Below are 27,397 nucleotides of genomic sequence, written 5' to 3'. Positions count from 1 at the left end.
TACATGGCATGGGTTTGCGCGAATGGCGGGGTCGTCGCGGGCCGTGCGTTAGTGGCGTCTCTGGAGCAGAGTGCCCTGCAGTGGATAAATCGATTTTAAAAAAATGCCGTTCACGGGCAACAATGGTACTTACCTACTCTTATAGGAGGTAGCAATACCCCGTTTCCACCAGTCTACCTCTTAGGAACAAGAGCATACAAGGCAATTCGGGCCCGAGTTTCTAGACGCCATCCGTCGGACCGCCCAGTGCATCACCGAGACAAGGCGTTCATTGAGCTGTTCATACCAACTCCAAACATGACGCAGTCGGATAGCGGCATTATCACCGCGATGCACGACAGGTGGTCTCGCAACACTCGATTCCATGGCAAATGGGGAAATTGATATCGGGAATTCAATGGGGTATCTTGCGCTGCATCAAACACATACTAAGCTCACAGTCATCATGGTCGGGCAGGCTTCAAAATTCCAGCTCTTCCACCTCCATACCACACTCGACACATGCTTTCTTCGTCATGCCCGTCTCTGGATCCTCCACGCTCCGTCCCCATTCATGTTCGTGTTGGCCTTTCCCTATCGTATCGCCAAACTCGCCTCCGCCTCCACTCCTCGCCTTTTTGTAGGCATCGACTCTCGTTCGCTTCTTGAGCTCGTTGAGTTTGTTTCGAAACTTCTTCTCTTTGCGATCTTTCGTCTCTTGCGTCCTGCGCTGATATTCGGCATCTAACCCCTCCGCGCTCCCCCATTTCTGGTCGGAGAAGGCATACTCTTCCACCTGATATCGTAGGAACAACATCATGTCGTTCCACGTGCTTTTGTGCGGATTGGGCTTTTTGATATGCGGTAGCAAGCTTGCATCTTTCAATTCCGGGTCTGTCAGCAGATAGTCCTCCTTTGCCTCCGTCTTCGTCAACAGACTGTACTTTTCCGGCAGCTTCTCTTTACACGTATGACAGACTTGCGTGTGGAGCATTTCATCCCAGTTCCAGTCAATCTCCAGACTGCCGCACTCTCTGCACTTCTTGGCGTTCCTCCCGTCCAGCGCAGACAACCCGGGCTCATATGGCCCTGCCTTTGCATTCTGTAATTTCCGCTGTAGCTGCTTGTGTTCCCACTCTCGCAGCGTCATATTCGCAGGCTTCCCGTCGGGATCAGGCGCATGCAACGCTTTATTATAGGGGTCATCGTCTGCAGTCATGAAACCGCCTTTCGTATCTGTCATTTTGCTGAAGTCGTACTCGACATATTTTTGAAATTTGCGCGCGGCTCGAATGCCATCGTCGGGGGCAGAAGCAAGGCCATTATTGCTGCTGGGAACGCTGTTTCGAGCATCGCGGGAAGAGGCCGGCGTGTCTCGAGTGATGGCGGCGTGAGGTCGTTTCTGGCCTGCTGCGAGTGTGGTTGATGTCGGCGAGGGCCGAGATGGAGCCAGACGGACGTCTTGCTGGTTGCGAAGTGCTTTGGCTCGTAAGCGGGACTCTTCCATCCGCCGCACCTGTTCGGGTGTGATGGGAGACTTGGCTGAAGCCGCAGATGCAGGAGCCCGTCGCGGAGGCGTTCGAGGACGCTCGGTATCAGCCATGTTGGTGCTGTTGTTGATCGTACCGAGCAGTATGATGTGATTACACCCTTATACAGGCGTGTTCGTTGGTGAAATGCAGGACAGTGAAAGTGGCGATGATGTAGCTCTGGCTGACACGTCCGATCGGCGCTAGTATCGGCGCTACGGACGAGCCGCGGGACGGGAGTGAAGAAACGGGAAGCAGGGGCACAGAAAGGACCTTCGCCTTCAGCTTCTTCACTCTCACTCCGACATGACTTGCATGTTTTTTTGGAGGCGCACGAAGAATCGAATTGGGACCTTTCACCACGCTCAAATCGCATTGATGGCAATACTGCCGCACTTTGATGGTGGAAATGAGCCAGCACTATTCCATATATCCACCAAAATGCTGACTTTCTCTTCGAGCTGATTCCACTGAAGAACCTGGCACAGAACAGTATAAACGAATTTCCTGTTAAGAAGAATTTGACGATACGCTTTTTCACGTCAGACATAATTCCGTCCCGCCGTGTCAGCACCCTCAGAACGATACTGCGGAAAGCAGACCACCCATAGCCAAAAAAAGGAAAAGAAAACTGCTTTGCAGTAGATAGCAATCACCTCATCCGGACCCCTTGAGAGCTTCAGTCCCATTGCGGACCATCTGAGCCATGCAGCGCTTTGCGTCTGTGATATTGATCTCCACTGCATGGTGGGATTGCATATGCCCAGGTCTTGGGGATTGGATGACCGTCTATGCTGTTTTTCGGGATGTTGGACGTCCTCTCCCCAGTCACTGGAAGACCAGATCGAGGATGCGGTCGACAGCAGCGGGAAGAAGATGAGCCACCATTGACGTACAATTCACGTACTCCGCCAATGCCAGATTTTTGGAGCCTTCAGGTTACAGGCACATGTAATGTAGTGCAATTTTGAACAGTGTTGCGTACAAGTCTAACCCCTTCGAGAGTGCTAAGCTATATACAGCTAGTATATTAGCAAAGATAAAAACTACCTTGGTCACTAGCCGGTCACGATCAACAAAATCTCAATGAGCGGAACCGCCACTCGGATCACTCGTTCTGCTGACATCATCGAGAAAATGTACCGTCTTCCAGGTTTTTTATCCTCATTTGATTGCTCAGCCGTGTAGCCTAATCCGGAAATTCTTCACAACAAACAAATCCCCTCCTGCAGCGATCCCTTCTGCACCCAAAAACAACTTTCACTTCGGAAAACATGGATCCCGAAAAGCCCCAAGATGAATCCTCGGACGAACCGCCTCAGCTGGACACACACGATCGAGAAGTCCAACAACACCGACAACAACAAGAAGAAGAAGAAGAAGAAGAGAATGCATCTTTAACCCCCACCAAATCCCTCCTGCAAGAAGTCTCTCTCCCGCGAGAAATCCTCGTCGTGGGCATCATCGCCCTCGCCCAATTCACCACACAATGTGGACTCGGCCAAACGCTCGCCATCTTACACATCATTGGCGATGACTTTGGCGTAACGAATCCCGGAACGCTGAGTTGGTTGATCGCGGGCTATTCACTCACCGTCGGAACCTTCATTCTCTTCACCGGTCGATTGGGAGATTTATTCGGGTGGAAGAAAATGCTCGTCATCGGATATTGTTGGTTTGGAGTCTGGTCTGTGGTTGCAGGTCTCTCCGTCTACTCCAACCATGTCCTGTTTGTCTTTGCGAGAGTATTTCAGGGCATTGGACCTGCGATTTGTTTGCCCAATGGGTTGGCTTTGCTCGGGGGATTGTACGGGCCTGGCAAAAGGAAGAATATGGCTTTTGCCATCTTTGGATCCTGTGCGCCTGGAGGTTCGATGGCCGGGGCGGCGTTTGCTGCGCTGTTCGCTCAGTTGGCCTGGTGGCCGTGGACGTTTTGGTCGTTTGGTATTGCCCTCTTCGTAATTGCCGCTGCGGCGGCGTGGGCGATTCCAGATCCGCAAACCGATAAGCCGGGACTCAAGGGACATGCCCTATGTTCGTGGGGTGCCGTATGGGAGCTGGATCTCCTCGGAGCAGGCATTGGAATTCTTGCGCTGGTACTTTTCAATTTTGCCTGGAACCAGGCTCCCATCGTCGGCTGGGGAAACGCACAATGTATTGTGACTCTGATTGCTGGAATTTTCCTCGTACCCGTCTTCTTCTGGATCGAGCAAAAAATTGCCCGGAATCCACTTCTTCCCATGGAGATATGTACCACCAGCAACGCCTTCGTCCTCGGATGTGTTGCACTCGGCTGGGCCAACTTTGGAATCTGTTCGTCGTCCTCTTCTCCCCATCTCCATCCCGTTAACTCTACACTTCTCCACACACTAACGTCAAAAACGCAGGGGTCTTCTACCTCTGGCAAATCCTCGAAGAACTCCGCGGCAGCTCTCCCCTCCTTGCATCCGCCTACCTATCACCTCTCACCATCTCCGGAGCCGTAGCCGCCGTCGTCACCGGAGCACTTTTACACAAAACTCGCCCCGCAGTCGTCATGATCATTGCGCTCTGCGCTTTCATGACGGGCTCGATTTTGATTGCCACGTTACCAGTACACCAGATCTATTGGGCGCAAATATTCGTCACGACGCTCGTCACGCCCTTTGGAATGGATATGAGTTTCCCCGCGGCCACGCTGGTGGTGTCGGATTCGGTGGAAAAGTCGAAGCAAGGGGTTGCTGCTAGCTTGGTGAATACGATTGTGAGTGGTTTTTCAGTCTTTATGATAATTCTTCGGCCTTCCAAACAACCTCCATCAAATAAATTTACCCTACTCCTTAACCAAACCCCCCCTCCCCCCTCCCACATCACCGCAGCAAAAACATAATTCCATCGCTAACAATTAATTCCCCTCCCAGGTCAACTACAGCATCTCCCTCGGCCTCGGCTTCGCAGGAACCGTAGAAGTCCACGTCAATCGCGGAGGACGCACACCACCAGATCTCTTACACGGCTATCGCTGTGCATTATATTTAGCAATAGGACTCGCTGGACTCGGAATTCTTTTGGCCATATTTTTTTTGCTCAAGACTTTGCGGGATGAGAGAAGGAGAATGAGGAGGTCATCATCTGCTCGGCTGCAACGGGGTTGGGGGGAGGGGGCGGCGAAGGAGAGAGGCGAGGATGGTAGTGTTGGAATTAAAGGTTAGAGCGTGTGAGAGGATGCCTGATGGATTGATTATGTGATACACTGATACCCCCTCTTTATAATACATGAAAGATAGGCTGTGTGGGCAAAACAAGTTCTTTTGTTTTTTTTTTACTGCTACTAGACTTATTACTAGGAGAGATGGATGTATACCTACAGTACCTAGGTAAATACAAATATCTCGAGGAGCCAAACAAAGTTGCTTATCGTCTGATTTTTCTTTTCTCACAGGGGACATTTTATTCCTCAGGTAGAGCATAGATTTTGCATGCACCTGATAGATAGGGTTCATATTCATACATGACCACAAGTGAAAAAAGGCCCCTCTGTCTAATGTCTATGAACCACCAGGACGTCACACATATCATAAAGATATCACATTATACGGTGCTAAGATATATTTCTTGTTATGTACTGTACGTGCTTTTCATCATCCATAAAAAGGGACAGGGAAGCTTCACTCAAACTAATAGTATGCATAATAAACAATTTTGCTGGAAAGTTTCTTCGCGCCCCTATCTCGATACTTTGGAGTTCTCGGTGCTTGTAGGTAGGTAAGGTAAGGTAAGGTAAATACACATGTCGTCGGCGAAAGATATACCATGTTAGATACCCTCGATACCTAGCATCTTTCCGGTATAATTGGTCTGCTGGTTCACACACACACACACACACACACACACACGAGTCGTAAAAGTCGCAGCATAATAGCGCATTCAAGATTCAAGATTTTCATTTCAACCTTGTGCTGTGCCGTGAGAATGAGCCACACCAAAAGGTGAAGATGGCGTGGAAGAATTCGTTCGAGAGGATGATGGTGCTCGTGAAGGCATCCACACCGTCCCTTGAGGCGTCACTTTGCGACCGACGTCAGCGAGAAGAGGGGCGTTGGGGAATTCGATTTTGTTGAATGCGAGTTGTTGTTCACTCTGATCATCATCGTCGTCGTCGTCGTCGTTGTTGTTGTTGTCATCGTCGTCGCGGCGAAGATTGGGGGGCGAAGAACTGGGATCCGATCCGGGTTCCGTTGGTGGCATGGTGGTGAATGGCATACTCATGCCTTTCATGAAGACTCGTGCGGAAACGTGCTCGACCCAGGATACCCATCGCCCGTGTCTGTTGGCGCGAAAGTATTGTTCTGCAAGGCGGAGGAGGAAGAAGCAGCACATGTCCCCTGTTGCTCCATGGGCCGGTTCGATGAAGAATGGTACCAGTCGGCAGAGACTTAGTACGTAAAACAAGAGTTCCTTTTCGTGGACGACGCGCTTCGGAGGGGGTAGCCAGTCCGGCACTAATCGCTGACGCATGTCGAATAGAGACCGGATCGTCTGCCGAAGCATGAACATGCGGAACCAGTGAGAGCTGTGGATGTATCCCGTCTGGAAGCTCGGGAACCGGAACGCTCTAGTCATGGTGTGGTTCTCGATCAAGTCGGCGAATGGGTGGAAGTACTCGATATCCACCAACGCGATCCACGATTTCTCTTCCATGGCATCTCGGGCGTGCACCGTTGCGAGGTTGCTTTTCATCTCCATCTCCATTTGCTCACAGTCGAACAGCAGATGGTCGAGGCTTGCCAAGCATCCTGGATGATTCCAATCGAGACGATCGTGCCGCTCGAGGAGTGCAGGAAGACGAAGTCCAAGCCGGTTCGACTCGCTGAGGTCGTCGTGGATGTCAGTGGCTTTTGTTTCCACAGCGCTCCACTTTGCTGCGGAATACGGATCGCGTCTTCGCGTTAATAGTGACATGAATAACGATCCGGTCGTGAGCTGATAGAAGAGATGCACAGCCAATGGACTGCTCAGAATCGATTCCGGCCCACGTTGCTCCAGAAGGCGCTGCGTGCCATGCTGGTGGCTGACCCACGAGTGCCCATGGACTCGGAAGTGGGTGTAGAATTCGCAGGACGAGAGGACGCATGTCGTGGCCAGTACAGCGTCATCCTTGAGCTTCTCCGGCTTCGACAAAGCTATCCTTAAGCCTCGTAAGGACTTCCCATACGCTTCCACGGCTGTGTTCAGGAGCTGCGGGTTACGGTATGTCGAGCCTATTTGGACAAGAGTCAAAGCATCCAATGCGTGCGATAAGGAGGCCCTGCCAGACGACGGAAGTTCCATCAAACTATGGAGAAATCTCTTGTTGGACGACCACAGCCCGGGACCGTGAGTGGGGATGTCTTGCGGTACGTATAATTGGAGGAACATGCCGTGCAATTGCGCTCGCATTGCTGCCGGCGAGTGAATCGACCATATCGGCGTGGTTGGTGCCACATTCACAGGCGCGACAGGTGGCGTGCCCGTTCGATGCAATGGCTGTTGTGCGCCTAGATCGAAGCCAGCCCAGGTGAATGTCGTCGTCAGCTTCTCCTCTGGAGTGGACGCTTCTGAACTCGTCCACCGAACGGGCTTCCGCCGTCCCTTCAGCGCAGCATGGGCGTCAATCTGCAGTCGTTGAACCGTTTGGTCTGTCTGATCCTCGAATTCGATATCGCCTTTTCGGGCGGTCTTGAATCCGGGACACACCACGCCATGGATTCTGCACCTTTTGCAACCTGGCCGTTCCTCGTCACATCGGATTTTCCGCTGGCGACACTTTAGGCAGCCTGTACTCCTCAGCGGCATGCCGTCGCCCTCCACTTCTTCATGACGGGATATGAGGAGAGAGGGAGAGAGAAGAGGAAGAAGAAGAAGGAAAAAGGAAAAAGAAAAAAGAAAGAAAGTCGGCGGCGTGAAGATGCAGCAAAAGATCGGGTCGGCCGAGACGTGACGATCAGTTCATCCCACCCAAGTTTTGTGTACCCGGCGAAAGCCGTTTGCTGACGTCGAATGGGTCGGCTTGGCACTGCTTTCTCATCATGTCTGCTGGCCACGGCGTGTACAGTACAGTACATATAAGGTACCTCCTATGGTATGCATCGACATGTCGTGGGCGATGGGGCAGAGAGGCAGAGGGGAAAAACAAACCAAGTAACAAGGTACCGTAGCGGTTTCATGTTTGATGCCTGTTGCAGATCATTCACGATGACAAGCGGATAGCAGTGTAGGGAATGTTATTGTGATCAACGTGTATTCCATGCATCACTCGTACAGTGGGTATCATTGTCTCCTGCTCGAGCTCGCTCCATTCCGCAATCTCTCAATCATCACTTTCATCACTTTCATCCTCTGGCTCCAACCATTTACTCATATATGGACCATCGAGCCAGTACCCTAGTCTCCTGTAATATCCTCGGACGCCAACACCAGAGATGATGGCAATTTTCTTGCTGCCATGCTCGTCTCGTGCGATCCTCTCAGCCTCCTGCATTAGCAGAGTCCCGTAACCCTGATGCTGCGATTTCCCCTTCACCCTCTCGTGGATCGGCACCGCACTTCCATACACATGAAGTTCTCGGACCAAGCTCGATTGCTGCCCTGTCAACTCTTCCCGGTACGTGTACTTCTCCGAGCACTTTCGCAGGCGTAGTAGGGCAATGAGAATGTCCTGTTTCGGGTCTTCGTACGCGAGGAAGGTCTCCCAGCCTCCGTTGGCGACATAATCTCGCCGCACGAGCTCGACTTGGTTCGGACGGATCTTGTGTTTGACTTCGTTGATGCCGACTTCTCGCGTTCTCACATCTCGACACGTCGTGCCAAAGTCCTTCATTCGCGCCAAGGCCAATTCACGTAGATTGCCGTTCTCGACGCCAGACGTGACGAGTGGCATGGGAATATCTCGTTGCACACGATAGATTCTCGTCCACGGCGGAATGAGTGCTAATATCCGCGCGACGATATCGATGAGGACGTTGGGCGTATAATTCTTGTATCGTCCTGTTCGCCAGAGTTCATACAGTCCTGTTCCACGAATCACAAGCGTAGGGTAAATCTTCAGACCGTCTGTGCGAAATGCGGGATTGGAAAAGTATTCTTGAAATTGGAAGAGATCGCGCTCGAGACCTACATTCGGCAAATCGGGCATCATGTGCGAAACGACCTTGAAGCCTGCATCCTTGGATTGGCAGAAGGTTTCGCAGACAGCTTTGACAGTATGACCGCGGTTGGTATCCCTTGCGACGTCTTCATACAAGCTCTGCACACCCACTTCGAGTCTGGTGCAGCCATAACGGAGCATGTCGGAGAGATGAGGCGGCAGACAGTAATCCGGTCTCGTCTCGATCGTGATGCCTACGCATTTGGTTGTGCTCTGCTCACCTGCTAGAACTGCCTCATCGACCTGCGATGTGGAGTAGCCCGACAAGGCGTTGTGCAATTGCGAGATGAAGGTCTCGCGGTACTTGGGTGAGAGCGACATGAATGTGCCACCCATGATGATGTACTCGACCTTGTCCACGCTGTGTCCCAGGTTCCGAATCTGATCCACTCTGCCCCTCGCCTGTTCGAACGGATCGTATCGTGCCCGTATAGCTCGCATACTGGTCGGTTCGTAGCCCGTATAGGATTGTGTACTGTACTCGAAGTCGGAGTCTGGGCCTCCCGGGCAGTAGACGCAGATGTTGCCCGTGTACGCGATATGAGGGCATCGGTGCGGTTTACACATGACAGCCACCACGGCAATCCCACTGGCACTGCGAATGGGCTTCGCGATGAGCTTCGGCAGAATGTATTTTTTGTACTGCTCGGGCACGGCGGCGATGATGTCTGTGAGAGGCGGCTGGCGGGACAGGTAGTGCTTCTTGGAGAAGGAGCCACGAAGTGAATTCAGATTCAAGTCCTTCTTCTTCGCATCGGGCTGCTGAGAGGCCTCAAAGTCCTCGACCAGATAATTGGCAATATCCGCGCAGCATCGCACGTAACGCTCATTCTCTGGCGGCAGCTTCTCTCGGACTGCTTTCGGTAGACGTTTGTGGCGCGTCTGCGTCTCTGTCATGGTAATTGTGGCCATTGTCCTGTTCTCGTGGTGGTGGTATGCACGACCAGGATCGGATTTGGAGAAAAGAGGAAGCTAAAGTGACGACAGCTCACACATCCCAAGCGCGCTAACGAGACTTGTCACATGCAAACCAAACACATTCTACCTCCTACGACTCAGCAACCTTCACATCCCTCATGGCCGCCCTGTACAATCTCGAACCGCAGCCGACAGCCAAGGTGATCCTGAATACGACATCAGGCGATCTCCAGCTCGAAATCTTCGCCAAACAATGTCCACTGGCCGCTCGAAACTTCCTGCAGCACTGTCTGGACGGCTATTATACCAACACCATCTTCCACCGCCTCGTTCCGGGATTCATAATTCAAGGTGGTGATCCCACAGGCACGGGCTCTGGTGGAATCAGCGCAATCAATAATGGCGATGCCTTTGAGGATGAGGTGCATTCGCGCCTCAAATTCAACAGGCGTGGTCTGCTGGGAATGGCAAATGAAGGACCGAATACGTGCGGGAGTCAGTTTTTCTTAACATTGGGTGCGACACCTGAGCTGCAGGGCAAGAATACCATGTTTGGGAGGGTCGAGGGGGACACGATCTACAACCTCAATAGGATGGCAGATCCAGAGCTGGTGGGTCTGGAAGAAGGGAGTGAGAGGCCACTATACCCGGCGAGAATCACTGGAGCGGAGATACTAGTCAATCCCTTTGAGGACATGGTCGCTCGCGTCCAGGAAGCGCCTAGAAGTAAAGATGAAGGCAAGAAGGAAGTGAAGAAGAGGAAGAAGCCGCTTGGAAAACAGGTCTTGAGCTTTGGAGATGATGAGGACGATGCTGCCCCAGTTGTGAAGAAGGTCAAGGCGAATCCGAAGCTAGTAGTTGTGGAGGAAGAGGCGCAAGAGAAGCCAACGGCGAAGGCCCCGAAGCAGAAGAAGGAGAAAATGTCATCTCCAGATGCGCAATCCGGGGATGTGGTAAAGAGAGGCACAATGGAGCCAACGAGGAAGCCGAAACAAGCTCAGGAGCAGGAAGACGAGGAAGAAGAAGAGGAGCAGTCTGAAGACGATTCGGAAGCTAGGAGACAGAAGCAGCTGGATTCGACGAATGCTCAGATAGCAGCTTTGAAGGCAAGCATGAAGCGTACAGTTGATACAGGACCCAAACACAAGGAGAGACCAAAGAGTACCCTAGAATCCATGATCCCATCCACTTCCACACGAGGCAGGAAACGCGGCAAAGCGTCGGACGAGCGAGGCGCATTAGACCTTTTCAAGCAGTTCAAGTCCCGTCTTGAAGAGCTGCCGGTCGATGACACGCCCGAAGCCGCTCATAATGGGAGTAGTACAGAACCCGGTGCTCAGACCAACGGCCACTCTACGGTGCCGACGACAGGAGACGCGGAGGATGATGAAGCAGCTCTTTGCGACCTTCACTTCATCGCCAACTGCCAATCGTGTAAAGCGTGGGATGACGAGCAGCCCGAGGGCGACGCAGAGGACGACGGTGACGATGATGTCAGTTGGATGGCCAAGAAGCTCACATTTGCCAAAGACACCAAGGGTAAGGACCTCGAGTGGAAACGGAAAATGGAAGAGATTGAAGTCATTGATCCTCGAGCGAAAGCACAGGAGCTCAGGATGGAGAGAAGAAAAGGCAAGAGTGAGAGGCAATTGGCAGACGAGGAGAGAATCAGGAGCAAGAGATAGTGGCTACAGGTACCTTACGTACTTTAGGTATAAATACGCTGCAGCCAATAATGCTTCCATTCAGATGGGACAAGTCGCTGGATGATCGTGAACGTCCCATCGCATCCTCCCCCCTCCCTCCTCAGAATCACAATCACGCAATCCCCAACGGTTCATCCCCCCACCCCCATTCCCTCCTCAACTCCTCACATCTCGCCGCCGTCGCACACCCCGTATCCAGCTCAATAGCGTGCAACAAATCCAAAACCACCTCGCGTTCATCGTGCTCTTCCAAACAAGCCCCCGCAATCGACAGCGGAAGTAACATTTCCACGCGAATCGCGGGCTGAGGTCTTCCCAGGGCGATTCCGATGATTTCGTGGGCGTGGCGGATCGATTCTGTGGAGACTTGTCGGTAGGCTTGCAGGCGGTTGCGGGGGATTGTGATGTTGTTGTTGTTGTTGTCGCTGGTGGCGGTGGTGGTGGTAGTGGATGCCGTTAGGGGGCGATGGAGTAGGAGAAGGATTCGTGCAAAATGATATAATTGGATCGCTGCGGCGCAGATGTCGATGCTGAAGAAGACTTCGAATAGCTGTGAGCGTTGTTGTTGATGATGTGTTCGGCCCGATGCGGTAGGATGTCGGATTTGAGCGCAGGGTTGGAAGGTATCTGGAAGGTTGCCATACCAGTGATCGAGCTGTCGCACTAGGAGATCCCACTGCGATTGACGAGCGGTCGAGTTGGTTTCGTCGCTGGCGAGGTAGTTCATTACGCGTAGGACTAGCCAGAGGAGGGTATGGGCGACTAATTCGTCGGCGAGAACGCGGGAATGATGAGGAGATTCATTTTTGACGACTTCGGAAGATTTGTAAATGCTTCCGTCTTCTTGTATTTCCAGTCCGCAACTATTCCAAAGTGCCACGTCCTCGGTATCGAGCAGAGTCCGTTGTTTGTTGGTATATGCAGCCTGATAGTCTGCTCGAGCAAAATTCCAGAATGAGGCTAACCGTCCCACGGTGAGCGAGGGCGAGACTTGATTCTGCACCTGTTGGGAGGGACTGACGGCGCCCAAAAGGGATTTGAGGCCCGCCAGATGTTGGAGCCAGCCGCCGGTTTCGAGGTTGTCCAGAGATTCATACAACGAGAAAATCGACACCGCGACTACAAGATCATCCGAATTGGCCAAGGATACTGCTGCTGCTGCGTGCTGCGTGTTGGGGCTGTGAACATCACTTAATTCTCCCGAGACAGCTTGAAGGTATTGTCGCGAGAAGGCTATGGCTTTGTCGTAGTAGTTGGCGGCTTTGTAGAACCAGTCCACTTGGGCGGGAGTGTCATCGAGGACTTCCATGGCTGAAGGTTTCTGGTATTGTCGGCCTGTAAAGGGCTTCCTGCCTTTGACTCGTCCGAGCTGTTTGGCTGCTACGGCGGCAATGGCATTTCGTAATAGTGCATCACGGAGAGCTTTCAAGGGGACCAGATGTGTAAAGTGCTTGTCCCGATCGAACAAATCCATCCTGTAGCACATCAGTTACATGTCTCTCTCTCATGCAGTAGCGCCCGCACTCACCAAGGACCTAATGATTCGGTAAAGTGTCGAATCAGATAAGCCATCTCATGATCGCGTTCACTGGTGATGAGCGCACTCGTGTTCAATTGTGATTCTGGCGCGCCCAGGTTGCTGTCTGAAAAGGATCCCGAGAAGATGGCAGTGGAAAGAGGGGTAGCAGAAGCGGAGTTGCTGGCCAACAGAATATCACTCTGATCTACTTCGTCGACAATTTCAGGAATATTCGGCAGAAAGCCACACGTGTTTCCCGCGGCGGAATAGTAGGCGTCAGGTTGTAAGTCGAAGTATTCGGGATCGAAGTTTTCATTCTTCCATACTTCATCCAGCATCAAATCATCATTCGTGAGCGGTATTTGTACAGGCGGATCCAAAGCCGAGCCCGGCCAAACAAGAGAAGGGGAAATATTGCCGATTTCAGTCCGTGGCACCGCCAAGGAGTTGTTCAAGGCTTCAAAGCTAGGGAGCAGTGTAGAAGAAGGAGAAGAAGAAGGCGGAGGCAGAGGCAGAGCGGGTGAAGTGAATGCTGGCACAGCCACTGGAACAGCGAGTCCTACCGCGGGAGAAGTGATACTAGGTTGAGGCTGGACTGCAGCACTGCTGCTCGCCCGAACAGTCGTCTGGAGTGGTCGCTGAAACGCAGTCAGCATGAAAGCAGTATTCCGTGCCTGACGCAACATTGGTGAATTTCATACAGGAGAAGCAGCGACAACACTGTCGTCAGCCGCCGAACTTTGATACTTCTTCCTCAACGAGGCACCCTCATCGACGAACTTCCGCTTCTTGTCGTATCCGGGACATGGCTTGCCTAGCTTCTCGCAACGGAGACATGTTGGTTGCGTTTTGTCACACTATATCAGCATTGTAGAAGAAGAAGAAGGTGTCAGTGAACAAGGCACTCATATTCTCGAACGGCCATATCTCCCTCTCTCTCTCTCTCTCACCTTCACACGACGCTCTCTGCATCTATCGCAGGCTCTCTCGGATGGCTCCTGGGCCATGTGGCTGTCGACCAGGAAACTCGCGAGTGAGTCGGGCGGAATCGATAATATGACTTCAAACCTCCTGACCTTCCGAGATGTATGGGAAATATCAAAAAATGCAATTCTGCGAGCCGGACGACAATATCAACTCCATGTCATGATGCATGTCATGTCATACCAGTTCATGATGAGTGGTCGGATGGATGGTCATGTCCACGGATTCGATATCGTATGCAGTAGAAAGAGAATGGAAGCCTGAGGCGCCGAGAAGTACCGTCATCCCCCACTCCCTCCCGTGTCTCTCTGGGCGTCCGTTTCGCTCGCAATCTTCTTCCACACACACCCTACACCCGTCCTCGCGCCTGTCCTCGGATCCTCCAGCACCTCCTCGTCGACTGTCGCCAATTCTGCTTCTCCATCACCAAGGCGAAGAAGGCAAGGAGGGAGCAGATCGACTTCTGAAGGGACAATAATTCCCGAGAAGGACCACCATTTCCCACGAGCATTGTCAGGTGGGAACTGTTTCTACACCGGGAAACTGATGTCGAAATGAAACAACATGGATGTCTTGACGAGGGAACAGAGCCCATGGTCACAGAATACCAAGAGAGCACATTCGTGAAGGAGGTGATATAGAGATGGAGCGAATGGAATCATGGCGGCACACTTGATGTTCGGACCTTTGGCAGCAGAGTAATGCGAGGCATGCAACAGCACCGGAGCAGCAATGCTCGATGGGCAAACCGGAACGCATGTGGTCACTTGAAAGCATAATAAATGGATTTAAACGTACATGGACAGCATGAAACATCAAAACTCAACGAAGCAGCAATGTCCGCGTTAGGGCCAGGATACAAAGACCGGACTGAACGCCCAGCTGATCGTGTTTAGCCTCCATTCCTACTTAGCATATCTCGCGCCAAACATCGACCAGCTTCATACTCTAGGAAGTCAGTATTGCGCAATATGATAGTAATGCCACTGCTAGCTGGTCGTCCATGGCGGCTAACTACTGGCTGTCTGCTGCATCTACGCTCAACAGATGGACGTCTACTACTAAGGGGGGGCTGATCGCCTGAACGAGTAGTAATACGACTTTCAAGTCCCTATCTTGCAGTCAGTAGAGTGTACTAGGAAGATTATACATGAAACTAGCAAAGCTGGATTCTTAGCGCAAGCTGTAACGACTATAGATATATTTGCACTGCAACTCTACCTCTAGAGACTCCTAGAGCAGCATTTTGAGCAGCTCGAACTCTGTCCTCTGTAAGCCTTTATAGCGTCTGCATGCTACCTACGCTTCTTATGCGAGCAAAATTATGCACAACATCCCGTAAGAGAAACTGTACAAATGCTTGATATAGAAAGTGCGCAGTGTATCAACAGGCTCCCTACCGTGTGTATTACAATAGCTTTTTCTCATCTGCCTCAACCTATACCAGCAGCCTGGGCCATCAGATTATATCTGCGTCTTCCCTATCCCAGATCTTCTTGAGGAACGATTGCGGTTCTCTGCTTTTGCATGCATATATCTCCTCAGTCCGGCCTAGAATGGCAGTGATTCTCTAGTGATCGATGTCCCGCTGCTCGATTCCTGTTGGAGCTGTGCGGACGTTGCGCATCGCGAGACGGTGTAGGAGAGACGGATGAGTATGCGTATTTCGATCGATTCGAAAACTGGCCAGTAGTGATGCTCAATAGCAGTGGCAGAGCGAGGTGGTGCGGTGTAGTTCGGATTGTTTGAGCAAAGGCAAGTGAAGTAGCTAGTAGTAGTTTACAAAGGGGCCAATGCCAAGACATTCGGGCCGGATGGTGCCTGAGGACACGAAAGCGTTTGGAGGGTTCACTCTCGCACGCACTTTCACATGCCCCGCACAGTCCAACTCTCTCATCGACCATAAAAGGACATTTTTTTAAATATTTATTTATTTGTTTATACATGCCCTTGTCACCATCATGAAGATCAAGCGCGTACGATATTTGATTTCTTGAACAAACCTCCCGTGGAAAAAGCAAGCAAGCAAGCAATCCAGACAGACAGACCGACTAACACCCCCCCGTCACTCGTAGATTTTCATCTATCCCGTCAAATCACTACGACCCGTCGAGGTCAACGCCGCAGAAATCACAAACGAGGGTCTACGCTTCGATCGACAATATGTCTTGGCCAAGCCTCCCACCGAGGAAACCAACGGCCTCGCCGAACACATTACCATCAAGAATCATTTCGAACTCGGACTCTTCCATACCATGATCGATCAATCCTGGGCCAAATTGACCATTACACATGTCCACGCAGAAGAGAGAGCCGCCGTGACGGTTCCCCTAACCCCTTCTCCCGTGAGTTTATTCAACGCCGACGTTTTCCACGTCAGTATCTTCGGCACCAAAGCCCAAGGCATCGACATGGGCACCGAAGCATCCGAGTACTTCTCGCATCATCTGGGCAAACCCGTTCGACTCCTCTATATTGGCGGCAACGGTCAACGAGAAATTCCCGGCGCAGTGTTTATGCCCAAGCACAAATATCGCGCGTTGTCGATTGCCGTCAACGACAAATTACAGCCCCAACGAGTCCGTTTTGCAGATGCCGCGCCTCTGTTGATTACATCGAGTGCCTCTGAAGAGGATGCACGTCAGCGACTACCTCCTTCTGCGCGAGGGGAAGATTTGATTGTGCGATTTCGACCCAATATACACGTTGATGTGGGTGGCGAAGTCGAGCCCTATGACGAGGATAGATGGGATTTGTTGACGATACGATCTAAAATGGACTCTGCACAAGAGGTCTCGGTGCGGTGTTTGTTCCGAACAGTGAGATGTTTGAGTCTCAATGCAGACTTGGCCAAGGGAAGCATGATTACCACGAATCGTCAACTTTACGGTTTACTTGCCAAGGATCGGAGAGTGAATGAGTTATTTCCACGTGAGATTATTTTTATTTTGATTTCTATTTTTCTACTTTTCGCACTCCCAAGAGCAAACGAGCGAGCGAGCAAAGCTGACAAATGTTCATTCATTCATTCATGCAGACAAGCCCGTATTTGGCCAATATGCATGTGCAGGCCCCAGCGGAGCAGTCTTGCGAGTGGGAGACCACGTTGAAGTCTCCGGCCGCGTAGACCACCCCATTTCACCAATGAGTGCCGGCTCTCCCATTACTCCGATTACGCAGGATGGCAATAACCATGAAGATACTTGAGACAGACTGGAAGAGAGACTGAGAGAGAGAGAGAGAGAGACTGGAAGAGAGAGAGAGAGAGACACGAATACGAACGACAGACAGAGACAGAGACGACCCGATCGGAGAAACAGACTCGATCACAGGGACAAGAACTAGCGCCAACGACAGAGCGCACGAATCGCAGCCCCCAGATTTTGTTCTCTCTCTCTCTCTCTCTCTCTCTTGTGCTTTCACATGAAAGATACTGATAAGCACTGCTATATGCAGTATGCACTTACCAGGGCCTACATACATACTTTCTTTCCCCTTTTCCCCCAGGGGTTAGGGGGATGGTTATGTATCAGAAAACAAGAAAGATAGCATGGGTTTGCAGACAGAGAGAGAGAGGGGGAGAGAGGGAGAGAGAGAGAAAGCACGCTCGCCTCGCAAGAGATTCCCGTTGTGGGGAAATAAAGGGCGAGCTATTCAGAACATCTTCGTTTCACCCCTCTTCCCGCCGAAACAGAAAAACCGCCGGACACAGAACATTGTTACACTTTATCATTTTTGCATTGTTCCACACATACATACACATAAACATACATACACACATACACACCCCCAAGGGCGCTGTGAGAGATCAGTCTTCACACGAGACTGGCTGACGTATGTGTATGTGTATGTGTATGTGTGTGTATGCGTGTCAGCATCCCTCCCTCCCCCCTGGAGGCCCCTCACTCAAAATAGGCCACAATCCAAAAAAGTAAAAAGCAACTTCTCCTTTCCTGCTTGCCCACAATCTCTGTGATGATCTCAACGATCACAAGTAGAAAGGAGCGGTTGAGCCTGTTTCCCGGACCTCTCTGGACGACGATATATATATCCAGAGTCATCATCAGACTTTGCACACGAAACGACCCCCCTCCCCTTTCCGGCCCCTGGGACATGGAGTAGATGCGAATACGAAGTTCAACACGAGAAGGACCAACAACACTGGGTTAGAAAGAAGAAAGAAAGGGAAAAGGGAAAGAAAAGAGAAGAAAAACAAATGATACAAAACACTGCATTTTTCTTTTTTTTTGGCAAATTCGTGGGTGTGTTTTTTCTTGTTATTTTTCCTTTCTTCATTTTACAAATTTTTTCGGGTTTTTATAAATGGCGGGCGATTTTTCTCTAAATGGCGGGCGCCCCAAATGATATTTGTCCTGCCTACTACCTAGTAGTACGGACGACAGCCAATTTCGTACGCCCGCGTGCGTGCGTGCGCCGTGCGGGTGGGCGTACGGGCGTACGGGCGTGCGTATGTGTATGTAGTATATATGTATATGTATTCTATTACTATCTTCATCTTCTTCCTACCTAGGCATTGCCCTAGGCATCTCCATCTCTATCTTCATCTCCATCTCTATCTCTATCTCTATCTCTATCTCTATCTCCACCTCTACTACTACTACTACCACCACCACTACTACCTCCTCCTCCTCCTTACCTAGGCAGAGAGTGCATTTTGTTAGGAATGTTCAGAGTGAAAGATTTCTCTGGAATTGGCTACACAGGCTTGGCACCGAGGCGCCCGCCATTTAGAGAAAAACCGCCCGCCATATATAAAAACCCATTTTTTCGTTAAAAAAAAAACATGAATTGAATTTTCCTTTTTATATGATATATCGAAATTGTTTATTCTGTAATTTCCTCGCCCCAAAGAGTACGTAGATAGTCAGCATACGAATCAATCCCCTCGCAAAAAAATGTGCACTATTATTACTACTACTCACCGCTTTATCAGTCGGATCCTCAAAAGCATGATCAAACGCCTCCCGGCAACCCGAAGCATTCCTCGCTCGGTTATCCCGTATACATTCGTATCGATATGCAATAGCGAGGAGCCCTGAAATCGCCGCCGTGATCCAGGTAATGGCGAATCCGGTGCCGTATTTGGGATGTTCTCTTTCGAGAAAGATGAAGGGTCCGACGAAATTTCCGATGCCTAGAAAGAAAAAGAAGAAGAACGAAAGAGTTAGAAAAAAGATGTGTAAGTCTGGTGTAGAATAAATGTGTCGAGTGAACAGAAAATCCCCCCCTTTTTTTGGTCCAATATACAAACAAACACAGAAGAAAGCAAAAAAGAAAAAAAAGCAACTTACAATACCCCACAAAAATCCCCGAAGAAGCCAACGCACGTTTCGTATAACCCGCCGTATTCGCAATTTGCAAACCCATCAACACACAATAACCCGCCGCGGCACTCGGCAACAAATACATGGCAAACAACAACCAACCCCTTTCCGAAGTCGGAAGTTGCCACAACAACACCGCCGCACCCGTCGAGAGTGCTTGAGCGAGTGCGATAATCCAGGTGCGGATGTGTTCGAATTTCATCGCCAGATATGCCGCTAAGAGCACGACGGTGCCGCAGTAGGCTCCTGCGGGCATCGTGAGGAGGAGCGCGTTGAGGGAACTGAAGCCGAATCCGGCGATGACGAGGGGCATGAAGGTGGAGAGGGCGCCGTTGCAGACCTTTTTTGTTGAAGAAGAAGGATTAGAAAAAGGTCATCACTGGAAAATATATAAAAAGGAGGAAAAAAAGGAGAAGGGGGAGGAAAGGAGGAATTCCAAGGGGCAACACGTTACCATTGCAAGACATCCCATCCAAAAAGCTAGCCAGAATTTCAGATCGGTTAATAATTCCATGACTTGGTCTTTTTTCCATTTGGTGTTTCGTACGCCCGAGTTGTTGGTTCGTAGTCGAGCGACTAAAATGTATTTGGCTCGATAGGAGAAGGATTTCACCCGGACGGGATCGGGAACGAGGAAGAAGTAAATGGCGATGGACCATAATATCGTGATGCCTGCGAAAGAATCATGGTAAGTATAGGTTAGTCAAAGTGTCTTTTTTCTTCCTTCTCTTCTCTTCTGATCTCATCTCGTCACCAGAAAAGAACCAAACAAAAAGAAAGCAAAAGAAAAAAAAAAGAAAAAAACTCACCCCCCGCAAAAAAATACATATAAGTCCACGCATTCAATTTCCCCTCAATATGACCCAATCCATAATTAATCAACGGCGAAAACGTCGCCGTATATCCCGTCAAAGAATACCACATGCCAATGCGAAACGCTTGTTCATTTTTGCGATACCACGACCCAATAATCATCATAAACATGGGTGAGACTCCACTTTCGAGGGCTCCGAGGAAAAATCGTTGCACAAAGAGGCCGTGGTAGGAGGTGCAGGTGGGCGTGAGAATGAGGCAGATGCCCCAGAGGAGGACGATGATGGCGGCCACGCGTTCGACGGGGTAGCGTTGGGCGAGGAACATGGAGGGATAGGCACCTGTGGATGAAGGGGGGAGGTTAGCGATTGTTGTCGTTGAAAGGAGTCAGTTTTGCTTCTTTGTCTTTTTCCATTTCCTCTTCTTCTTCTTTTTCGTAGAACATCTCCCCTCCTCCCTCCTCCCTCCTCCCCCCTCCCTCATCTTCAATCGTCGTCATCAAATCCAGTCCTCCCTCCCCCATCCACCCACCCAACCATTCTCCCCACCCCTGCCCTCCCAAAAATCCCCCCAAGAACAAAAACAAAAGGAAAGAAAAAAACTCACCAGCCATAAACCCCAAATAAAAAATCGCCGCCGAAAGCGAATACCTCCCACCATCACCCAACCCCAAATCCTCAATCAACCCAAACAGCGCCGCCTGGGACAACATAGCCTTATCATACCACTGCAACGCATACGTAACACAGAGGACCGGCATAATTTTCCAATCGATTTGCCGCACCAAAGCATCTTCTTCGGCGGCCGTCCAACGCGTCAGATGCGGGTTGGCGGCGGTGTAGTCCATGAGGATCTTGGCGGCTTCATCGTCGGGGTTGAGGAGGAGGTCGAGGCGGAGGTGGAGGGTGTCGGTTTCGGATTCTTTGAGGGGGGAGGTCGTTGTCGTGGTTGCTGCTGGGGAGGAGGTGGTGGAGGAGGTGGAAGGGTGGTGGTGGTAGTAGGTTGTTGTGGTGGTGGTGAGGGCTTTGGTGTCGGCGTGCATTTCATAGTCCATGTGGAATTTCTTCTTCTTTTCCTTCTTCCTTTTTTCTTCTCTTTCTTGTTCTTGTTCTTGTTCTTGATCTCTCCCTTTCTTCTCTCTCGTCCGTTCTTGACTTCTACCGAGACTCTTCTATCCCTTTTGATGTCCTTCCTTCTTCCTCGTATCTGGTCACGTCAACGTACGTATCGCCACACACATACATACACCCGTACAATGCGAGAAGAAAAAGAAACGGGAGAAAATAAAAAAAAGACCACACGCGCACGCACACCCTCCTCCCCCAGACGTCGTCGTCGTTGTTGTCGTAGTAGTAGCAGTAGCAGTCGGTAGTTAGTAGTAGTAAGTAACAAGAGATCTCCGGGTGGAGAAGAGAGGAGAGGAGAGGCGAGGTGGTGATGGTACAGTAGTGTGGGGGTGAACCGACGAGGTCCCCAAAAAAACACAACCGATCTATACCAACAACAGTAAGGTAGTAGTCCTCTCACACGGACTGATGAGAGAGCTGAGAGCACTGAGAGCACTGAGCGCTCCCATCTTTTCCTCTTTTTTTGACCAGGTCCTCTCTCTCTCTCTCTCCCTCTTCTCTGACCTTGCATAAACAACCCACGCTAGATCCTCCTCCCTCCCTACCTCCCTCTTCCTCAGCTTCACGGCTAAACTCCGCCGCTGCAGTGAAATGTGATTTCTTCTTCTGTGATGGACTTCCTTCTCTGTCTCTCTCTCTCTCGGATCTCTCTCTCCATTCGACCATCGAAAGCTAAATGGTGATGATGATGATGCTAAACAACCCGACCGACAGACCGACCGACCGACCGACCCTAACGCAGATAAGCGAGAAAAAAAAGCACTCCAAAAGTGCCAAGTTGCCAACAACCAAAGGATTATCCCTGCGACAGGCAGGTACAGACATATATGCTCGCGTGTCTCGTTCGCCAGGTCTTGTACAGCCCTGCCACCATCAAGGGGAAGCGTGATCCGCGATCCTTTAGCCGCCCCGTTGCCCCCCGTTGCCCCCTGGGCCAAGAAAAGACATGGGCCCTGGTCTCTCTAGCCAGTGATGAGATAGATTAGAATGTGCCGAAATTCAGCCTCTCGGAAAAGGAGAAAAAAAAGGGAGAGAAAGGATAGAATTCCGAATGGTTGACGAATGTGGTGATGTTGTGTGAATGGAGAGATAATGATTAGATTGATTGATGGTGACGAAACCTAGAAAATCTGAAACCTGAAACGTACGAATGAACGAAACGTGGGAGTCTGTCTGTGATCTGTTCTGTTCGGTTCTAGGCAGGGCTTTGCCCGGCCCCCTGCCCTCCTGGGGAAGGAGATCGACTTTCGCTATATGTACGACAATAGTCTATTGTGCCTGTCATCATCATCATCAGTATGGTCTGACATATGGACTGACTGGGGCCTGACCTAGCCTGACATGACCTTATCGTCATTCACTTCACAGTCTTCACTCACTCATTCCCTCGTAGAAAAAACCAAGCCAGATAAAATGATGATGACTTGGGCCTAGAGGCTAGTTCTGACTACCCCCCCTAGTGAGTTACATACATACATAGTATGCCGTTGAGAGTCGAGACTGTAGGTACTGTATCATCAGCACGGCGGTGTGTTGTCATACACTACTACCTCCTACGGTGCGTGTACTCCGTATGAACCGGGGGAGGGTCTATTTGCGAAAAGGCCGAGAACACTGCCATGTCGAGGAAAAAGTCAGAACATGTTCGAACATTCGTGATAGCAAGGATTGTAATTTACCCGAACCTCTGCTTCCGCACGATGCGATTGTCGATATTACCGGCATCAATATCCAAGACCGCAACTACTGTGGCAGTCAAGTACTCGGAGAAAACAAAAGACGAAACAGGCAGTATCATGGTATCGTATCCGTCATGGTCTGTAGCTACTGTGCGCGCTAGGAAGCTTCTGAACAGCAATATCATCATCATATCCAAGCAAAGCTGTGTCGCTGCGTGCTGTGTGCTGTGTGCAGTAAGTAGGTAGGCTCGTATTCCACGTGACGACCCTGGCGAGTGTCCGTCGCCGGATGTCCTCCGGTGTGGCGGTGTAATCAAGTCGAATGAACAGGGCTAGTCCAGTGCATGGTGCGATGTGTAAAGCGTCTCAAGTGCCACCTGTTGTGAAGAATTAGCAGTGCGACTCAAAGTGGGGTCAAGCTGAAGGCAACGTACGGAACAGGAACTGCATGTCTTCTGGCGTGAGCTTCTCCATAGCGACCTTATCGTTGTTGATTGTGCCATTAATCATGTTGGCTTTCTTCTCCTGAAGCATGACAATGCGAGACTCGACGGAGTCTTCGACGCATAGACGTGTGATGACACACGGACGGCGTTGACCAATGCGGTGGCAACGATCAGCAGATTGCCACTCTGCGGCTGGGTTCCACCAACTGCAACAACGCGTTAGCAATGAGCTTCAACATCGGACACAACAAACTTACGGATCGACGATGAATACTCTAGACGCCTCCACCAAGTTGAGCGCAACACCTCCCGCCTTCAGGGAGACGAGGAAGATCTCGCACTCCGGGTTGGTCATGAAGTGATCAATACTCCGTTGGCGCTGAATGGGAGTCATGGATCCATCGAGCATGACTGTGTTGAAGCCGGCACGCCGGAGGCGCCACTCGATGAGTTGCAGCATCGATGTAAACTGCGAAAATACGATCGATTTGAGCGTCTGCTTCTTGGAGCGAAGCTTGTACAGGTCGTAAATCAGCATCTCGATCTTCGTCGACGACGTCCAATCCTCCATCTTGATGCGATTGATGATAGAAGACTTCTTGACGACCTCTTCGTCTTGCTCAATATCCGGCTGGTCGAAGTCAATCGACAGCGGTATATGGCAGCGGGGGCAATCGGCCTCGCCATCAGTCTCCTCGATTGACGAAACATACGACTTCACACAAGAACGACAGAAGTCGTGCTTGCACTTGGAACGAATGGCTTCTTCAGCTACCTCGTCGCAGATGTTGCACACAAGAACATTCTGTCCCTCGTGGGCGTTCTTCTTCAACAGAAGATCAGGGTGATTTGCGACTTGCCTCATCTGCATGATGAGACCAAAGATATTGGCATAATTGTTGAGCATCACGCCACGAGCCACGTACGTATCAAACTCGCGAGCCGTGTTGCTCATGATGCTGGATGAGAAATCGCGCTCAATCGGTCCAAAAAACTCGTTGTGGATAATCACTTCCTTAGGCGGAAGTTCCATGGAGTGAGTGTAATCACGCTTCATACGCCGGAGCATGATGCGTGCCGTGATAAGATGCAGTTTCGCCATGGCCTTGTTACGATCTTCTTGCTCTTCCGATTGTGTCAGTGGATTCAGCAGTTCCTGGTTGAAGACAGACACGTGTTCCATGCCAGCGTGCTTGCACTCTACGCACATGTAAGCGTCGTCAAGCTGCCAATGCAGCATGGAACATGGGCACTTCTTGCAGAAATAATCGGCAAAAGGTCGTACCTCCAGGAAGCGAAGCAGAGAAAAGAACTCGCCGATACGGTTCTGCACGGGAGTACCGGATAAGCACCACTTGTAGGTCCCTTGCAGAGCAAAGCAGGCCTTGGCAACGCCTGTATTACGAGACTTGATGCTGTGTGCCTCGTCGAGGATGAGTCGATGGTAATGGATGGCGTGAATGGGCGAATCCTCTTTGACGATGTCCTCACCACGAGACCAGCCTTTGACTTCTTTCCGATACAACGATTCGAGACTGTTGTAGGAGATCAAGATGACATCAAACTCCTTGAGCTTCTTGACCGACATGCCCTTCACCTTCGTGTTCTGTCCATGATAGACAAGCACCTTGAGCTTGCCATCGGTATACACCTCGATCTCCGTCTTCCACTGCATGAGAGCTACCGGCGGCATGAGCACAAGCGTAGGCTGCTTTTGCGGATAGTCCGACATGATGAGCGATACGGCCTGGATCGTCTTCCCTAAACCCATCTCGTCACCTAGGAGACCCCCCTTGTAGTGTGTCTTTTCCTGCTTCATCATCCAATTCAATCCCTCCAGTTGGTAGGGCTTGAGTTTCAGTGTGACACTGTCTGGCTGCGCGGCAGCCTCTGCTGCAATGACCGGAACTTTCTCCAGATCAGTCCACATCGTCTTGATGACTGGATGCGACTTCTCCAGTTTCTTGCGCTCGCGCTCCTTTCGGCCTAGGGGTACCATATCCTCCAGTTCCTCGGCAGTTTGTGCAGGATCCCTACCTGTGATTCGGCCTTGTCGGCGAGCACGAGTGCGAGCTCGACGACGCATGATGATAGCGTCTCTCCGATTTGGCACAGCGGCTTGGGCGCGGACCATAGCGAGCGGATCATCGGATTCAGTGTTACTAACATTGGTAGAGTCCGGCACCCCTGAATCAGTCCCAACAAAGTCAGCCTCGCTATCCAGCTCATTGAGCTCAAGATCAGACTCGTCGCTATCGGGGATTTGTTTCTCGATGCTCTTGCTAATCGAGCTTTTTGCAGCCGAACTAGCCTTGCGTGTCGACGTCCTTGTCTTATTGCGAGTGGAGCTAGTTTCGGCCTTGACTGGTTTTGTAGAGCTGCTCGAATGAGCCTGGGATTGAAGTGGCAAATTTGAGCGAGATATTGGCTTCTTGGTTGCAGAACGCTTCGAGTTTGACTTCGATGTCACAACCGGTTCGTCAAAATCCTCGTCAGAGTCCGGGATACTGATATCCTCTTCTTCTTCCTCTTCTTCCTCCTCTTCCTCCGAATCGCTGTTCCCCATCTTGACCTTCTTCTTCGTTGGTTGCTGAGCACCCGCCTGAGAGTATTCCTCCTCTTGCAAACGCATCGCCAAAGCCAAATCATCCCCCTCTTCCGAGTCATCAATCATTGTAACGTTGCCCAGCGCTGATCGCTTGCGTTTGCTCGACATCGATGGCCCAGCACGTATCGAAGTTGCTGGTGTAGTTTCCGGTGTCTCGAACTCGGCAGAAGAATCGCGCGAGAGACCATCGAGAGAGGAGAGGGAGGAATCGGTCGGGCTCTTCGACTTCGCAGCAGACTTCTTGTATGCTGAACGATCAATGGCGGACACGGCTGGGATGGCGACGCCCTTGACTAATCTACCTGATGGTACAGCGATCTCTTCGTCATTCTCGCTGTCGAGTAGCGCGGCGGGTAGACTTCTCCTCGAGCGGCCAGTGGCGACTGTATTGTTGCGAATCGATGGGTTCGAGTGACTGGATGTAGCCGCTTCGTCTATTTGCGTGTCAGCTCATCAGACCCCAATCGAGTGTGGTGGGAGAGAGATGTCTCTCTTCGAGGAGTGGGAAGGGCGAGGGCGAGGGCGAGTTGGAGGGCAAGTAGGACATACTGCTTCGCCCAGAGGCGGAACGTCGAGTTGTTCTTGCCATGGTGATAGCGGGCCACAGGCGTTCTCGTAGCTTCTGTCTCTGGATGTCTGTCTGGCACCGACTAGACTGATCAAGGTAGCGACACTGAGTGCATGGAGAGTGGGTGTTTGTTCCAGAGGTAAAAGGTACAAGTAGGTAGGTGGGTGGGTGGTATGAGTTCTTGTCTGCTTCTGCCTCTGATCCGTGCCAGTGAAGCCAGTAGTGGCGCATTCACAGGCTACAGGCATCCTCAGAATCAGATCTCGGTCGCGGCTCTACTCACCTAGCGCGTGTTCCACAATTCCGCGCGCGCTAAGTGGTAGATGTACCTGCAGGGGAGCCGAACGATCGAACGAGGCTGCATGAAGTGTGGCGAGCGTGTGACTTTCGCGTTTTCGTGGACCCTGAACACTACATCCTATTCTTGTCTTCTGCTGTATACATGTAGTGGTGAGGTGGGTTGTGGAAGTGCCGAATGGGTTGGTGTGCTGACGTGTAGAATACATGTAATGTACCGAGGATGTCAGGAGGCAGACAAATAAGGTATTGTCATTTTACCAGGCAGACGCGACTTAAAGTACCCATGTACCGTGCGTGTACACCTGACGCGCACTCGTTCTGAGGTACCCCGCGCGCGTCAGTTCTTGGCACGCACTCGAAAATAAAACACTGCACTCGTTTTCAAATCCACTAAGTTCTGTAAAATATCGACAAAGGTAAGTTTCTAACATTCCAATACTATTTCAGCACTGACATGGTAGTAGTACTACCACTACCACTACCACTACTACCACCACCACTACCACCACCACCACCACCACTACCACCACCACCACCACCACCACCACCACCACCACCACCACCACCACCACCACCCTCCTACCCCACCACCCTCCTACGCAGAAATGGATACTGTGTATGAATCCAAGGAATATAAGGCATACCAGGTAAGTACCTATCTACCGTTACGGTAACGTTACTGTAACGGTTCTAATAACTTTCTAGGCTGCT

General features: G+C 51.0%; 11 protein-coding genes across 11 annotated transcripts; 4 read left to right on the top strand and 7 right to left on the bottom strand.

Annotated features, from left to right (window-relative positions):
- Window positions 1-392: 392 nt before the first annotated feature.
- Window positions 393-1,615, bottom strand: SEPMUDRAFT_149652 (DNA repair protein Rad14). The gene has a single exon (XM_016905689.1). The coding sequence runs from the start codon at window positions 1,580-1,582 to the stop codon at window positions 461-463; it is 1,122 nt and encodes a 373-aa protein (XP_016759882.1). The 5' UTR covers window positions 1,583-1,615; the 3' UTR covers window positions 393-460.
- Window positions 1,616-2,594: 979 nt separating this feature from the next.
- On the top strand, window positions 2,595-4,868 carry SEPMUDRAFT_164150 (MFS general substrate transporter; the record flags this gene model as incomplete). The annotated part of the gene is made up of 5 exons (XM_016908098.1): window positions 2,595-2,661; window positions 2,877-3,821; window positions 3,896-4,251; window positions 4,409-4,611; window positions 4,835-4,868. 5 exons carry the CDS (start codon window positions 2,595-2,597, stop codon window positions 4,866-4,868), a joined length of 1,605 nt encoding a protein of 534 aa, XP_016759881.1.
- Window positions 4,869-5,761: 893 nt separating this feature from the next.
- SEPMUDRAFT_156705 (uncharacterized protein) lies at window positions 5,762-7,416 on the bottom strand (the record flags this gene model as incomplete). Its single annotated transcript, XM_016907690.1, has 2 exons — window positions 5,910-7,416; window positions 5,762-5,836 (listed from the first exon to the last, which is right to left on the bottom strand). The coding sequence occupies exons 1-2, from the start codon at window positions 7,320-7,322 to the stop codon at window positions 5,762-5,764; spliced, it is 1,488 nt and encodes a 495-aa protein (XP_016759880.1). The 5' UTR covers window positions 7,323-7,416.
- A 374-nt stretch (window positions 7,417-7,790) lies between these two features.
- SEPMUDRAFT_149651 (histone acetyltransferase ELP3) lies at window positions 7,791-9,578 on the bottom strand. The gene has a single exon (XM_016905688.1). The coding sequence runs from the start codon at window positions 9,568-9,570 to the stop codon at window positions 7,837-7,839; it is 1,734 nt and encodes a 577-aa protein (XP_016759879.1). The 5' UTR covers window positions 9,571-9,578; the 3' UTR covers window positions 7,791-7,836.
- A 171-nt stretch (window positions 9,579-9,749) lies between these two features.
- SEPMUDRAFT_30113 (cyclophilin-like protein) lies at window positions 9,750-11,228 on the top strand (the record flags this gene model as incomplete). The annotated part of the gene is made up of 1 exon (XM_016908460.1): window positions 9,750-11,228. A coding segment is annotated over one exon (1,479 nt), but the record flags the coding sequence as incomplete, so codon positions are not given.
- A 181-nt stretch (window positions 11,229-11,409) lies between these two features.
- SEPMUDRAFT_66997 (uncharacterized protein) lies at window positions 11,410-13,884 on the bottom strand (the record flags this gene model as incomplete). The annotated part of the gene is made up of 4 exons (XM_016909771.1): window positions 13,767-13,884; window positions 13,518-13,673; window positions 12,826-13,454; window positions 11,410-12,772 (listed from the first exon to the last, which is right to left on the bottom strand). Exons 1-4 carry the CDS (start codon window positions 13,821-13,823, stop codon window positions 11,410-11,412), a joined length of 2,205 nt encoding a protein of 734 aa, XP_016759877.1. The 5' UTR covers window positions 13,824-13,884.
- Window positions 13,885-15,761: 1,877 nt separating this feature from the next.
- SEPMUDRAFT_117725 (uncharacterized protein) lies at window positions 15,762-17,007 on the top strand (the record flags this gene model as incomplete). Its single annotated transcript, XM_016901367.1, has 3 exons — window positions 15,762-15,776; window positions 15,876-16,731; window positions 16,838-17,007. The coding sequence occupies 3 exons, from the start codon at window positions 15,762-15,764 to the stop codon at window positions 17,005-17,007; spliced, it is 1,041 nt and encodes a 346-aa protein (XP_016759876.1).
- Window positions 17,008-17,376: 369 nt separating this feature from the next.
- SEPMUDRAFT_149650 (uncharacterized protein) lies at window positions 17,377-17,890 on the bottom strand. Its single transcript, XM_016905687.1, has one exon. It carries the CDS (start codon window positions 17,862-17,864, stop codon window positions 17,703-17,705), a length of 162 nt encoding a protein of 53 aa, XP_016759875.1. The 5' UTR covers window positions 17,865-17,890; the 3' UTR covers window positions 17,377-17,702.
- Window positions 17,891-18,623: 733 nt separating this feature from the next.
- Window positions 18,624-20,805, bottom strand: SEPMUDRAFT_164145 (allantoate permease; the record flags this gene model as incomplete). The annotated part of the gene is made up of 6 exons (XM_016908097.1): window positions 18,624-18,650; window positions 18,744-18,955; window positions 19,113-19,485; window positions 19,600-19,817; window positions 19,955-20,299; window positions 20,565-20,805. The coding sequence occupies 6 exons, from the start codon at window positions 20,803-20,805 to the stop codon at window positions 18,624-18,626; spliced, it is 1,416 nt and encodes a 471-aa protein (XP_016759874.1).
- An 819-nt stretch (window positions 20,806-21,624) lies between these two features.
- On the top strand, window positions 21,625-22,135 carry SEPMUDRAFT_149648 (uncharacterized protein). Its single transcript, XM_016905686.1, has one exon. The coding sequence runs from the start codon at window positions 21,762-21,764 to the stop codon at window positions 21,972-21,974; it is 213 nt and encodes a 70-aa protein (XP_016759873.1). The 5' UTR covers window positions 21,625-21,761; the 3' UTR covers window positions 21,975-22,135.
- Window positions 22,136-23,178: 1,043 nt separating this feature from the next.
- On the bottom strand, window positions 23,179-25,296 carry SEPMUDRAFT_45453 (SNF2_N-domain-containing protein; the record flags this gene model as incomplete). Its single annotated transcript, XM_016908968.1, has 2 exons — window positions 23,179-23,416; window positions 23,468-25,296. 2 exons carry the CDS (start codon window positions 25,294-25,296, stop codon window positions 23,179-23,181), a joined length of 2,067 nt encoding a protein of 688 aa, XP_016759872.1.
- Between the last annotated feature and the right edge of the window lie 2,101 nt (window positions 25,297-27,397).

This window comes from Sphaerulina musiva, assembly GCF_000320565.1.
Source record: "Sphaerulina musiva SO2202 unplaced genomic scaffold SEPMUscaffold_6, whole genome shotgun sequence".
Classification (NCBI taxonomy): Eukaryota; Fungi; Ascomycota; class Dothideomycetes; order Mycosphaerellales; family Mycosphaerellaceae; genus Sphaerulina; species Sphaerulina musiva.
The sequence above is the reverse complement of the archived record's forward strand: the minus strand, read 5'-3'. Positions and strand labels throughout refer to the sequence as shown.